The 15111-nt window shown below is 40.1% G+C and overlaps 1 protein-coding gene across 1 annotated transcript; it reads right to left on the bottom strand.

Annotated features, from left to right (window-relative positions):
- Positions 1 to 4617: 4617 nt before the first annotated feature.
- Positions 4618 to 13571, bottom strand: LOC108677629 (extensin-like). Its single transcript, XM_018165885.1, has 3 exons — positions 13496 to 13571; positions 4999 to 5466; positions 4618 to 4754 (listed from the first exon to the last, which is right to left on the bottom strand). The coding sequence occupies exons 1-3, from the start codon at positions 13569 to 13571 to the stop codon at positions 4618 to 4620; spliced, it is 681 nt and encodes a 226-aa protein (XP_018021374.1).
- Positions 13572 to 15111: the final 1540 nt, after the last annotated feature.

The raw sequence follows: 15111 nt of genomic DNA, 5'->3' as shown, positions 1-15111 counted from the left end.
GGCAAGAGATCGGGGACTGGAGCGGCCGCCGTGTTTATCGCGTCGTGCGGAAGGAGGTGTTTCAATCTGGGTTTGTTTGTATGGATCTCATCTCAATTACTAAGCCGGTGTCTCCAACAACAGCTTAGCGTTTCGCCCTCTGATGAGTCACGCGGCCGACACCTGCCGTACGCGTGGCGGCACCCGCGCTTATAGGCAATCCTTGGCTACTTGAGGGCTCTAAACGATTACGAATTATCTGAGAATTATATCAAGCTACTGAAGAGTTGACTGTCTTTCCACATAGATTTGATTATAATTCTAAGAAATAACGATTACGAATTATCAGAGAATTATATCAAGCTACTGAAAAAATGACTGTCTTTCCACATAGATTTGATATGATTCCAAGAAATAACGATTACGAATTATCTGAGAATTATATCAAGCTACTGAAGAGTTGACAGTCTTTCCACATGGATTTGATTATAATTCCAAGAAATAATGATTACGATTTATCAGAGGATTATATAAAGCTACTGAAAAGATGACTGTCTGTTCACATTTATTTGATTATTATTCTAATAAACAACGATTACGAAATATTTGTGGATTATTTTAAGCTGCTGAATAGTTGATTGTATGCCCACATTGATTTGACTCTTATTCTAGGAAATATTTGAACTTAGTGTGAACTGTCGTCAGATGAAAATTATAAATTTCTTATTCGTTAGATGATTACTCAACAATTTTCTGGTATTGATCTTAGTTTAATTGTTCTACAGAAATGAAAGCAAAGTGTCATGCTACTGATTTTAGTGATTTATGTTATAAAAATTGGAACCATGTAGAGATGTCATAGCCCGAGACTATTTCGACGCAGACTTTGACTTGCAGCAGTGAGCTGCCGGCATAGCTGAGAACCTATCGCTGCATTCAAGTGCGCAATCTCATGACAAAGGTGCTCTCAAGTCAGCTTAAGCTGATCAGCTCAGCTAATTTGGGCGTGGGAAAGCCAATCGCAAAGTCACATTGATTCGCTCACACGTCATGCAAATTACGACTGCTCTTCAGTGCGCAGGCTTCGGAGCGCATGGAGTAAATTACACGAGTTTGATCTTAAACGACGATGTCACAGGCAGTCAATATCGCCTGTCTTTTAGAGTAATTTAAGCTGCATGATAGATAAATCAGGCAAATCTAGAGAACAATTAATGCCTCGTCGATTATACGAATATCCTCCAAGCACTAGAATTAGTTTTATCCATTGTATGCACACTCAGAAAAAACAATGAGCTACACTGTCCATATAGAAGCACACTTTCTGCACGTAGCACCAATACGCTTTTTATCGGGCTTAAATATATCAGGACGACACACACGAGGGAAGAAAGTGCCTCGCAGTTTGGAAAAAGTCACACTTATGGCCCTGAGTGCAGAGATAAAGAGTGCCGTACCAGTATGTCTATCAGAGAAGCGATCTAGCACGTCACGAGCGGCCGTTACGTTAATCCTCATTCAATTGTCGTCAAAAGCCACTCGAAGCGAGCCTAAGAGATGTGATCTGCTTGCTGATATGCGGGGAACGGATTCTGATGATTTGTGCCGCACGGAAAATGATTTAGTGATAGGTTCATCGCAGATGGTTATTTGCGATGCACAGGAAAAGATCTGGACGATAATCTGTACTGTGCGGATGGAAATGTGAAGTACGTGGAAAGCACTCCTTATGATCCTTGTTGTGTAGATAGTGCAGAGAGTGATTATCGGATCATCCTGCAAGAAGTGATATATGCTGCTTGTGGAAGTGGTATGGAGATGTGTCATCGAAAGTGTTTTGAGTCCACTCAGAAAATTCAACTGATGTTTTCTAAATAGTGACGCACGTTCTGAACGTAGCAATTATGCACCTTCTCGCATCAGCAAACTTGATCAGGATGAGCCAAATAAGGTCATGAAGTGCGTCGATATTTTGCTAAAGTTTCACCCATTTCTCTGAGTATGGGGCATGATTTTAGTGTACAGTAGACCCAGATCACAAAATGAAGAGGGCACAGGCCCTAGTGTGAGAGGTACTTGGATCCTAATGTGAGAGGGAAACAGATCCTAGTGTAAATTGGCCTAAGATTCTATGGGAAAGGGAGACTAGATTCTTGTGGGAAACAGGCCTAGTTTAAAAAATTAGATCAGTACTCACTGCAGTGAGTGACAGAGAGCGCATTTTCTCACGTCCGTCCGTCCGTGAAGTCACGGGTGGACGAACATGACGAGCACAATAGGTCCTTTTTTTCATAAATGAGAAAATGCGCTAAAAATGAAAGGGGACACAGTTCCTAGAGTAAAAGGGGACTAGATTCTAGTGCGAAGGAGATCCTGATCATGAAGTGAAAGGTACTCATATCCATAGTTTTAAGAGGACACAGATTCTAGCATAAGGGAGACGCAAGAACTGGTGTGAACATAATGAGGATCCTATAAAGTAAGGCGACCTAAGTTCTAGTGTGAAGGAGAACTATAACCTAGTATTAAAAAGAACGAGGTCCTATAGTGTGCAGGAGAACCTGATCCCTTTGTGATGAGAATGCGGATCTAATGATAAGGCGACCTAAATTCTAGTGTGAAAGAGTCTAATGATCCTAGTGTAGAGAGGACACAGGACCGAGTGTAAAAATGTAATTTGTGATAACGTAAAAGTCTCGGACATTGAGTAAATCTGAAGAAATGTTATTAATATAAATTACAAATTTTGTCCTACAGCTAAGCAGTTCAGTTGCCTGAAATGCGGTAAATTGTTAGAATCAGGTATATATTTATTTTATGATAATATTCCCAAGTATTTGCTCCTAAAGATTCGTTAAACGATCATTCCTTAAGGCAACTTTCCTGTATTCCTACTCGACCAAAGATTTAAATCCAAAACGAATAATCATGATGCTCTTGTATCAATATTTATTTGAAATTGAATAAATGTTGTTCTTTTTACTGTTATTTCATGTGGATGGAAAAATTTTGATAGTAGAAAACCAGCACTGGTGATATAATATCATTAAAAAATAATGATAACATTAGGTAGGAAAGTCCGCGGAGTTTCAAACCAATATTTACATATTTTTATGTTCAAATAATTCATGTATCCAAATTGTACGATTTGCATTTGAACTAATTTACCTAAAACTAACAAAATTTAAATAGGCCTTACACGTCACACCAGCGAAGATATTGTTGTTAATTCCAGCCTACCTTGAGGAAGCTTCGGAGATAATACTTCTCAAACTGAACTCTTAGCGTTCATTTTTATCACGATTTTTTCATAAAGTTATCCCTGCTCTCCACTCGCCGGAACGAAGTCGCGTTTCCCAGGAGTGCCATTGACCATAATACCCAGTTAGTCGAGCCGGAGTTAAGGGGAAGAATCTCCCTACTTTTCCGTGCGTATCGTCCCAGATGAAGTCTGAGGAGATCGCATGCATACGAAGTGAGGGTATATATACAAGCACGGTACAGTACTTGGGGTTGTCTTCAGATTAACATGCGAGGATTCATGTATGGAGTACATAATTGGTCATCATCGCATTTCTTTCGTATATAAACGCTTGACTGGACAAAACTTTGAAGAAAATTTAAAAAACAGTGTGATAAAACAGTGTGAAAATAAAGAAAGAAAAAAAAGAAAACAGTGGATAAAACGGTGAAATCTAGATGCACTATCCAGCAAGTCAGTAAGCAGACCGCAGGAACCCCTCTTTATGAACCAGCGCTGCCAGCAAGTCAGTATGTGCAGACCGCAGGATCTCCTCTTTATGAACCAGCGCTGCCAGCAAGTCAGTAAACAGACCGCAGGATCCCCTCTTTATGAACCATATGAACCAGCGCTGCCAGCAAGTCAGTAAGCAGACCGCAGGAACCCCTCTTTATGAACCAGCGCTGCCAGCAAGTCAGTATGTGCAGACCACAGGATCTCCTCTTTATGAACCAGCGCTGCCAGCAAGTCAGTAAACAGACCGCAGGATCCACTCTTTATGAACCACATGAACCAGCGCTGCCAGCAAGTCAGTAAGCAGACCACAAGATCCCCTCTTTATGAACCATATGAACCAGCGCTGCCAGCAAGTCAGTAAGCAGACCGCAGGATCCCCTCTATATGAACCATATGAACCAGCGCTGCCAGCAAGTCAGTAAGCAGACCGCAGGATCTCCTCTTTATGAACCAGCGCTACCAGCTAGTCAGTAAGCAGACCGCAGGATCTCCTCTTTATGAACCAGCGCTGCAGTCTCGCTGCCACCAGCTAGTCGGTGTGGCCGCTACAGGCCACTTTAGCAGAGCTTTATGAGGCGCTCGCGCGGCCAGTGTATGAATAGCAAATGAGTGGAGTCTGTCGGGGTCGGAATGGCGGGGATGTGTTGAGGGGACGCCACTTTTGGGAAAGGGGACTGCTGCAAGTTTTACTGCTGGAAGAAAATGTGCGAGTGCGATCCATGCAGATCGCAGAGAGATAAACACGATGAATGAGTGCCGTGTTTACTGAAACATTGACTTAAAAACCTAACTTGGATGGGACTATACTTGAGTGATGTGGTGAAAGCTTGGAGTATTTAATCGGAATATTTAATGTCAGCCGATATTAGAACGATCTTACGTCACTGATAATTTCGCTGGACATTGGAGAATCTTAGCTTCAGATACGCAGTGAGCATCTGACGCGACGGGTGAGCATCTGAAGCGACGGGTGAGCATCTGACGTGACGAGTGAGCATCTGTGGCGACGGGTGAGCATCTGNATTTTATTTAGTAATAACAGTATTTGACCTGTCATGACTCACACAATCTCAGGGTAATGCATGAAATATCACAGCATCAAGAGTACCTACAACGAGACAATCTATGCACTTAAATTTTCCACTTGAATAAATTTTATACATTCATGGCTCTTTCATTTAGAAGTCATCGATCGCGTTAAATTTTTACTGTACGGAGATTTACAGCTGTCTCTTATACACATCTAGATGTGTATAAGAGACAGGTGTAGGGGTGCAGGGTGTTGCAGGGGTGTATGGGAGCAGGGTGTTGGCAGGGGTGTATGGGTGCAGGGTGTTGGCAGGGGTGTAGGGTGCAGGTGTTGGCAGGGGTGTATGGGTGCAGGGTGTTGGCAGGGGTGCAGGGGGGCAGGGTGTTGGCAGGGGTGTATCGGTGCAGGGTATTTGCAGGGGTGTAGGGGTGCAGGTGTTGGCAGGGGTGTATGGGTGCAGGGTGTAGGGGTGCAGGGTGTTGCAGGGGTGTATGGGAGCAGGGTGTTGGCAGGGGTGTATCGGTGCAGGGTATTTGCAGGGGCGTAGGGGTGCAGGGTGTTGGCAGGGGTGTAGGGGTGCTGGGTGTTGGCTGGGGTGTAGAGGTGCTGGGTGTTGGCAGGGGTGTAGGGGTGCTGGGTGTTGGCTGGGGTGTAGGGGTCCCGGGTGTTGGCAGGGGTGTAGGGGTGCTTGGTAAGCAGACTGCAATATCCACTAATACACCAATCTCATTAACACACACGCACAACACACATGAGCCCACACATACACCGCACCCCACACCAACTCTGTAAACAGACACACACAACACACAAGGCACCACACATACATGGATCTCTCATAAACAAAATGCCTTCGTAGGCACAAACGCGGCACACATACACCACCCACACGACGTCCCTCACACACACACACACACACCACCACACATACACATCCACCCCCCATACACACCACACATACGCACCATCACACATGCGCACCACCACACATACACACCACACACACAGCACCACACACACAGCACCACACACACAGCACCACACACACAGCACCACACACACACACCACCCCCCATACACACAGACCACAATGAGGTCCCCGGTTGTTTTAGGGCGGTGGGTGGCGGCTCAAAAGACGCTGTGTTGGCAGTACGGATCAGCCGATCTGAACCTTGATTAACTTATACATAAGTGATGTGCCATATCTGTGTACAAGCTCTTTGTGTGTTCTACTAATTCATCAAATTAATTGATATTTCATTTATAATTTATTAATTTTGATATTTATGAAAGTTATTATAACTGCACGCTTAAACTACAGGTATATCACTCCAGCGGTTTATTGCAGCTCCATTATATTTGACGAAACTCGAAGTATCTGATTTTACTTACGGAAAAATTCATGGATAACTTCTTTTTAATGGGAAAAGTGATTAATAGCTGTTCAATAATAAGTATGAATCTAGTAGGTATTGTATTCTAATATGCATGTCAGTAAAATTATTTAAGGGGATCGTCTGGGTCAAAATCGAAAATTTTGGTTTTTCCGTTTATTGGCTCATTTTGTAGCTGCTGAAAAGTCGCGTCTAACGCAGCAATCCGGATGCATGTGCGTGCTCTAGTTTTTTTTTCTAGAATTTTTTAAAATATATAAAATGAACATTTTTTAACAATATGTACAAAAATTTCTTCAAATTTAATCTTAATTTATTGATCACATATGCTTGTTAATTGCAAAGTGTTTGCACTCGTTTGACATCTACAAACAAGGCGCGTTCAACAATAACACTACTAGGGATGTACGTGCAAAAGATTTGGCGCAAGGCTGTTTCGAACTTTTATAAAATGACCATTTTATATAAATATTTACAAATTTTTCATTTAAAAATAGTATTTATAGATCATTATTCGCGTTAATTGCAAAGTGTTTGCACTCGTTTGAAAGCTACAAACAAGATGCGTTCAACAAAGCTACTACCATGTGTGTAAATGCAATAGTTTTTGCGTAATGCTGTTGTAAAGTTTTGCAAAATGAATATTTTATATATGTATATATACATAAAAAGTCCCATTTATAGCTTGTTATTCACGTTAAACTGGACATGAATAAGTCTAAAGACGCGCGCTGTTACCCTAAAAGCAAATAAATGGCAATGGAAAAGCTTGGGCTACAATATCAAGAAATTTTTTGACATATTATTCTTTTTTCAATTAATTTTACTTCAATTGGCTTCCTTGAAAAATTTTAAAAATCCAAAAAAACGCATCTTAAAAATATAACTCCAACAATTTTTAAGCTACAGTAATAAAAGACATACCATTCGATTTGCAAGGACCATACCTAGCCACTCTAGAAGCCCTTTTTTCGAATTCGAGCATGATTTGACTTATATATATGGGAGGGGTGGGGGAAGGGGGGAAAATGTGTAAAAATTGAGAAAAACGCACATAAAAGAAAAGCGACGAGGAAAATAAAAAATCGGGCCACTAGAGTCGCTAGATAATGTTGTTACAAATCGAATGATATGTGTCTCGACATCGTAGCTTGTGATTTGCTAAAGTTGGAAACTTTTTTAGAGTACCCCCTATTTTGACGTTTTCGATTAATTTCTCGTTTTTTCCATTTTTCCAAAAAATTCATACAAGCAAATTATTTTTTATTTTACAAGTTTCGTATGTGTGTGAAATTTCAGGAAGATTGGTTAATAAATGTAGAAGTTTTTCCTGGACCTAGACGATCCCCTGAAATGAAGCATGCGTCAATTATATTCTCGAGTATTATAAAAAAAATTGTTAGTATATATAAAATTCCTCCTAAAAATCTTTTCTAATAATACTAAAAAATATGTGTTCCTGCTTGCCCCATCTTACCGATGCCTCAAAGCTTCGAAATCTCCAAGAGCGAAGCGAACAAAGCAGTTTTATTGGCGCTTCAAATAACTGCAATCTTACGCTCGAATTTAGGAATCGATAAACTTCGGCGAGTCGATTACTTTTGTAGCCCCGGGATCAGGGCTGCTCTTAGCTCCGCTTCTATGGACACCAAAAACGGATCAGGTCACGATCGTAAAACGCCAAGGCTGGGTTCACAAAATAAGGCATGAACATTGACATGTTTCAATTATCTTCATGAATTTAAATTAAAAGAATGCGATCGACGATTACGAACGGCTAGTATATGAAGATTTTAAATTGCATGCACTGTGCCAATACGAATTAATTACTATTGAATGAATGGCAAATTTTTTTATTATATCAGTTCGATTGAAGACCAGAGAATGAGTTTTCATATTCTATATTTTTCATAGTGTTTTATAAAATTGTTAATACAACCTGCGCTCTGATGTTTAGTCAAACCTTTAAGCATTTATATGAATTATTCTTGTATGTGCTAACAGATATAACAGGTACAAATAAGTTTTTGTTAAAATTGACAATATTATTAATTGTTTTAAGCCAGCGAGAAACACCGGATGTTCATTGATCAGCTACAGTCCTGGTCTTCTAATCAATAGTTGATCAGAATATTTAGAAAAGATGTCTTCTACCGAGATCCCTAGCAAAGGAAATGTGATAATTTTTCCGATTGAAAAAGATAAACACGATATAGTATTTAGTAATGAATTAGGTAACTGCACGTGATTAAATTAACAATCCATTTCAGGCGCATTGCTTTTCAGTAAACTTGTATTCTCAATGAATTACAGAAATCCGGTTTAGAATTGTCACAAATTATTCTAACTCATTCGCGAATAAACATGCGAGAATCAAGAGATTCTTCCATGTAATTAACTTAACTGAATTTTGTTTACTAATTCATAGAATATTTACGCCAGGCACATAATTCATTGAATTATTTTTTAAGACGATAACTAACATTAGTTAATGTGGAAATTTTATTTAGTAATAACAGTATTTGACCTGTCATGACTCACACAATCTCAGGGTAATGCATGAAATATCACAGCATCAAGAGTACCTACAACGAGACAATCTATGCACTTAAATTTTCCACTTGAATAAATTTTATACATTCATGGCTCTTTCATTTAGAAGTCATCGATCGCGTTAAATTTTTACTGTACGGAGATTTACAGGATATCCCCTTTGATGAGTTAGGCTGAAGCGTTCAAAGGCAGCCTAGTGGCTTTTTTCGGCACGTAGTTGGACGTTCTGGACTTTAATTCGCCAATTCTAGCCTAAAATGCAGCCCTAAACTTGGCTGGGCGGCAGATTGACGTCCAAAGCGATCCTGTCGCAGCCATCACCGTCCGAGTTTATTGGTGATGAATGGCCGCCTCAAATCAGTCAAGGTAAGAGGGGGTTTATAGAGGGGATGGATGGCGTCATACAGGAAGTAATAACAAGTATATGAACTCAGATTGGGACTTGAGTATATGAAAATTCAATATCAGTATTAATTAAACTGAAAAAAAGTTTTAAAAAAATCGTGTTTGTTTTGTTTTTGTTTCAAAACTTTGTTTTTAAATAAAGTTTAAAAACTTTGTTTTTAAAGTTTCAAGTAAATGTGCAAGTAGCAGAAGGCAGAGATAAGCAAGAAGTAAAAAGATACGATGAAGGGAGCAAAAAGATAATCATCAGCGAACTGCAAATGAAAGAACGAAATTTGCTGCTTGTTGAACTTTCTTATAAAAGACAAACGTAAATAATCAAATACGATGGAAAATCTTTTACACAGAAATTATCGAACGTTAACGAGCTATCATTATGTAAATTATTTAAAATTATTAATAATATTTTGTTCTGTTGTCTGAAAATATACACTAACAGCACCTTCACTGAGTATAATGTTTTTAATGATAACGCTTAACATATGATTTACCCGTAATAACTTGTAATAAATACGATGTATTGTTCACAATACGTGTGAGCAATGTGGCCATTTCCACACATGTGGCCCTCACGAAACCTCAGGCCGCTCGCTATGTTGAATTTATGAGGCTGAGTACAGCCGCGCTTAACGAGGTGCCAAGAAGCTAATAAGCCTCCCGGCGCACCCTGTCGTAACGGCTGAACCTTCCACCACGCCAGTTAAATGTACATAACTGGCAGAAATTAATGGGCTATATTGTCCAAATAGTGACATACTAACTAAAAGACCCACATAGTGACATATTTCCTGAAAGACCTCAATACTGACACACTTCAATGAAATCGTGACACACTTCATCATCCAAAGCAAGAGCAGAGAACAGACGTAAATTCCGCGCTAAATAGCGCAGGAATGGCGCTCCCGCAAGGACAAAAAGTGCATTGCTGCTCGGAAAATGTCTCACTCATTTTTCTGAGTGTTAGTGCAGGCATATGGTATACAGTGAGAGTCTTTGCGGTAATCAAGAAGTCGAATGGGACTGCATACAACAATTGTTTTGCTTAAAATAAGGTCGTAAGTGCTGCGATAATCGTACGTGTCGTAGGTGATGAATTGATCGTACGTTTAATGATGATCGAAAAGTCGGATTCGAGATTCACTTCAATGTAATTGAATACATTGTCTTATAATTCATTTAGTTTCATACTGTTCTATAAAGTTTATACTCGTAATTAGCTGCAAATTAGGCAAGATCCTATACAAATTTACTGATAACACGCAATAATGCAATAATGTGCGCATCACCCGGTCAATGTTTCGAAACTACCGAATGAATGCCATACAAGAAGCATTAATGGGAGAAATACCGCAGCTCAACAAGAATTATCACATAAATTTATTAAAAAAGGCTCATTACGTGACTAATCAAAGTCACCTGAACCAAAGTTTGGTGATATTTTCATGCAGGTAAAGTTAAATTTGAGCTCAAGTACAAGATCTTGTGAAAAACATTCAAACATGATACTATTTCTTGACATTGATCTCTGAATAAAGTATATTGACGTATATGCACATGTGACTGAAAATCGGTAAACTTTTTGTTTACAGTACGTTTCATGATGAGCTTAAATCTTATGGAGGTCCGAATGTGTGAAGCTAGGAGATCCATATTTTGAACAGAGATTGAGTAATGTCGGCATACTGGCCGTATTGTACGCCTGTGAGTCGTGATCTCAGTAAGTGATGAGTGACCCGCGAGCTCTGTTCCGAGACTCGCGATTCCTAAACACTGAATTACCTGAAGGATCTACGAAGGTTCATTTATTATTGATCATTTTACTTTTGTTCCATGCTTCATTCCTGTGTTCATAAGGCAAGAGGACTTGTATCTTATTTAACACGTGCACCGAAATGAACCAGCAGGGTTCGCAAGCCATCGAAGGGGCACGCGACCTTGTATCTTATTTAACACGTGCACCGCAAGTGAACCAGCAGGGTTCGCAAGCCATCGAAGGGGCACGCGGCCTTGCATCTTATTTAACGCGCGCACCGCAAGTGAACCAGCAGGGTTTGCAAGCCACTGAAGGGGCACTACGTTATGCACGTGTAAGCCATACTTCACGCGGCCAGCGTTGCGTTCACATCCGCTGTAGCGGCCACTACAACAGATCGCTTTACACTTCAGTGTCCACAGGTGGTATTTAGCGACTCGTGTCCGCACCAATGTGTGGTCACGCGTTTCCGGAACGAACAACTTTAAATGTTAAGCTTCAAGTAGATGTTTGTGAATGAATTCACAATGTAGCACAGAGCATTGAATGTTTGAATATTTCATTTTATCATTCTCTTACTACAGGGTGATTCAAGGAAACTTTCTGATTTGAAAAATAAATTGAAAAAGAACTGGTAGAGATATCATTACGATATACATTAATTGAGAAAGACTTTGCCTGAATTTTTGTATAATTCAATTTTAAAAATGGCATCGGACATATGATGGCCCCCAGTGTCAATGCATTCATTTAGTCGAATTTTGAAGTTTCGTTCAACTCGCTGAAACATATTGACGGGCATGCTGGCGATGGCTTGGCGTATGCTGTTCTTCAAATGAGGTAGGGTCCTTGGACAGTCATTGTATACAATTGATTTAAGATAACCCCATAAAAATAATAACATGGAGATAACCCAATTTGGGCCGGGAAAAGAAGGTCACCCTCCAAGGAAATGAAGCGCTCTGCAAAATGTTGACTCAGAAGATACATTGAGCATCGCGCTGTTCCCTCAAACTCTCTCTACGTTTCCGACTGTTGTGGCAGTCCGCTGACCTCCGCTCTTGAATTCACACTTCCACTTGCCCGAAATGTGTTCACCCACGAAACAATCGATTTCCGATCAGGAACACGACCTGAAGGACGAATACGGATCCGAGTACATAATGCTCGTTGAGTAGCCATAATGGAATGGCCATTAGAAAAGTACGCCTCGACATCAAACACACGCTGCTTACTTGTCAACTGCATCGTAGAAACTGACTAAGCGAACCACAAAACTTCGGGACTTTGCCTTATATATGAAACTCTTCCCGCTTATTTAGTCTAGCGCCTGGCTGCTTGACGCCATGTACAAAAATGGAAGTTTCCGCGAATCACCCTAGCTGTATGTTGAATACAAGTTAAAACTGAGTTAAGAGTATCAAATCAAAAGAAAATCTGAGGTGAAAACAATAAATTGAATAAACTTAAAAAATGAAAATGAACAACTGTTTCATTAGAAAATTTAAGAGCGACGCTCTATATCTGAAGACAGAAAAAAAAACAGAAAAAGAATCCCGACGTTAAAAAAACTGGAATATATAGGAAGAAAACAAAAAAAATCAGCACTAGAAAAAGCATATCGTGTAGCGGGCGCAGGTGGCGGGAGCGCTACACTAATGCCTTAATTGGTAGCTAATAGCGCGCCGGCATTAGCGGCTTAGCGCTGCGCTAACTCGGCTCCCGGGACCGACGGCTCAGCAGCTGATGTGCTCGCTGTTTATTTCATGCTTACGCTTAATTAATTTCCTAATCGTGGGAATATTTAAAGTTAATTGAAATATTCCTTACTAATTACTTTAATATTATAATAATAATTATTTAATGAATATAAAATTTGATTTAATTAACAGGCTTTCATTTATATGATGGTACAAATGATTCATATTGTCTAACAATTGTCTATGGCTCGTATAGTGATACCAGTGTAATGATTCTAAGAGAAATTAAAGGCAAAGCTGTCGTTGCTGGTGCAACTAATGATGCTAGCGTAATGATTTTGGGAGGATTTAGTGACAATACCGTCGATGACGGTAGAACTAATGATTCCAGCAAAATGATTCTATGAGTAATAGAAGACAAGCGGTTGATGATGGCAGAACCAATGATTCTAATGTAAAGATTGTATGAAAATTAAAAAAAACAAGACTGTCAATGATGGAACTACTAATGATTCCTTGTAATGATTCTAGGAAAATTTGATAGCAAGGCCGTCAATGATGGTACAATTGATGATTCCAGTGTAATGATTATAGGAGAAATTAAAGGCCATTCCGTCGATGATGGCGCTGCTGCATAATCCGAGATGATGAGCTGACAGGTGCCCCTGGGGATTACCTGAGACGGCGTCGTTATCATATCTCTCGCTCTTTCTTCTCCTATTTTTTCTTCTCTCGCATTTTTTCTCCAACGTTTCCTTCTCTCCCTTTCTTCTCCGTTTTTTTCTCCCTCTACTTCCTTTTCGTCTCTTGTCTCTCATTTGTATATTTACCATCTCTTTACGTCCCTTTCTTCCGTTACTTTCATGAATGTATATTTGTTAGAATTGAACCAAAATGGACAATTATCTTCAAAAGATAATTCACCCACAAAACTTCTCTTCACCCCAAATTTCTGTTCCGCATCATCCACCGCCTCGCTCATCTGTTCCGTGGCACCCATCATCCAACCCTCTGCGAGGCTCCGTAACCCCTCCCCAGTCCTCGCAGATTAAGCGAAGAAAATGAGGCCTTAATTGGAAGCCTCTCAGTGTAAGTCGCCGGAAATTTTTTGGCAAGATTTTCAACGTTGAAATCTCGCGATATTAGGAGTCCTTATCAGGCAGGTAACATTTAGTTTTATTTAGTTTTCTATTGGTGACAACTGATCAAGGGTCATTCATCGGCAATTAGGATGAATTTTTGAATCATCATTAGAAGTAAACCGTATAATTTCATATGGGACTGATGGCGCTAATTAATTTCGATGGCGATTTGAAAACCATTAACCTCAAGTTTCTATTAAAGGGAATATTTGACTACTGACAAGACATCAACGATAATCAACCAAAAATTGCTTGTATTGGCAGCGCACGGCGGTGATAGAGTAATGAAAGTACGTCATGTGGATTTAACTAAAAAATGAAGAATGTCATCGTGTGTTTCATTGGTTAGTGATGAGAATATTGCTGTTCGCTTTACTGTCGAGGGAGGAGGTACACATGCAGGATAGAAAGATTTACTGACGTTTAGAGTCTTGTGAGCTTTCAGAAGACTCTACGACAAGATATACTACTAGATACGAGAGGTTGAAGAGGAGATGTTGTGGAGATTTATCATTTACATGAAGTGATGGAAGGAGATGTGGCGGAAAGTATCGGGAAGGTGGAAAGTGGCAAGAAGGCGGAAAGTGGCGGAGGTGGAGGGAAGCGGCGAAGGTGGCGGAAAGTGGCGGAGGTGGCGGGAAGTGAAGGCGAGAATCAAAAAGTGTCTGCGTGGGAAGAAGCTCAGGTGTCGCGGCCAAGCCGAGGGGGAGCTTAAAATTCTGCGATGCCATCGCGTCGACATTGCGTCGATACAAGTGTCAGACGCGTTAAAACGTCGCTGAATTACCGATACTGACATTCTGATCAATTTTTGTTGTGGACTTTACGCTAACTTACTTAAATTAGCAATGCTTCACCCCCACACGTAATTGTTCTTATATTTTTCGAGGCCTGTCGTTTTTTTTATATTTCCGTATTTTTTCTCCAAGGAGATTGAAATAATTTCACGCTGATTTGTGACCTGTCTCGCCAAGCATTACGTTATGCCGTGCCATTACACATCGGTGGATGAAGACAAATAATAAAATTGATGTCAGAAGTGTAGTTGGTGGCAGCAATTCATATGCGGTACGCTCGAACTTGTTTGTTTCATGTTTCTTGTTTTTGACAAGAAAAATATTTCGTCCATATTTTTTGATGCAAGTGAAGCGATTGCCATCTTAAAGAGATCACATTATCCAGAATGAACGTTATCTCAGCATTGAGCTTCTGGCGACTCGACACTGAGTGTCCAGAACACCGAAGGAAGCCATCGCGCCAGATTTGAGCTATCGACTATTCCACATTCAAAGCTGCAGGTTTAAAAAAAAATGAAAAAAGTGTGTTGAAAGATCATTTCAAAATTTGGTGAGGAAATTTTGTTTTTATTTTGAAATTTTCAACTGAAAACTTCAATAG

The sequence above is a fragment of the Hyalella azteca genome, unplaced genomic scaffold (assembly GCF_000764305.2).
Source record: "Hyalella azteca isolate HAZT.00-mixed unplaced genomic scaffold, Hazt_2.0.2 contig7452, whole genome shotgun sequence".
In the NCBI taxonomy this organism is placed as follows: Eukaryota; Metazoa; Arthropoda; class Malacostraca; order Amphipoda; family Hyalellidae; genus Hyalella; species Hyalella azteca.
The sequence above is the reverse complement of the archived record's forward strand: the minus strand, read 5'-3'. Positions and strand labels throughout refer to the sequence as shown.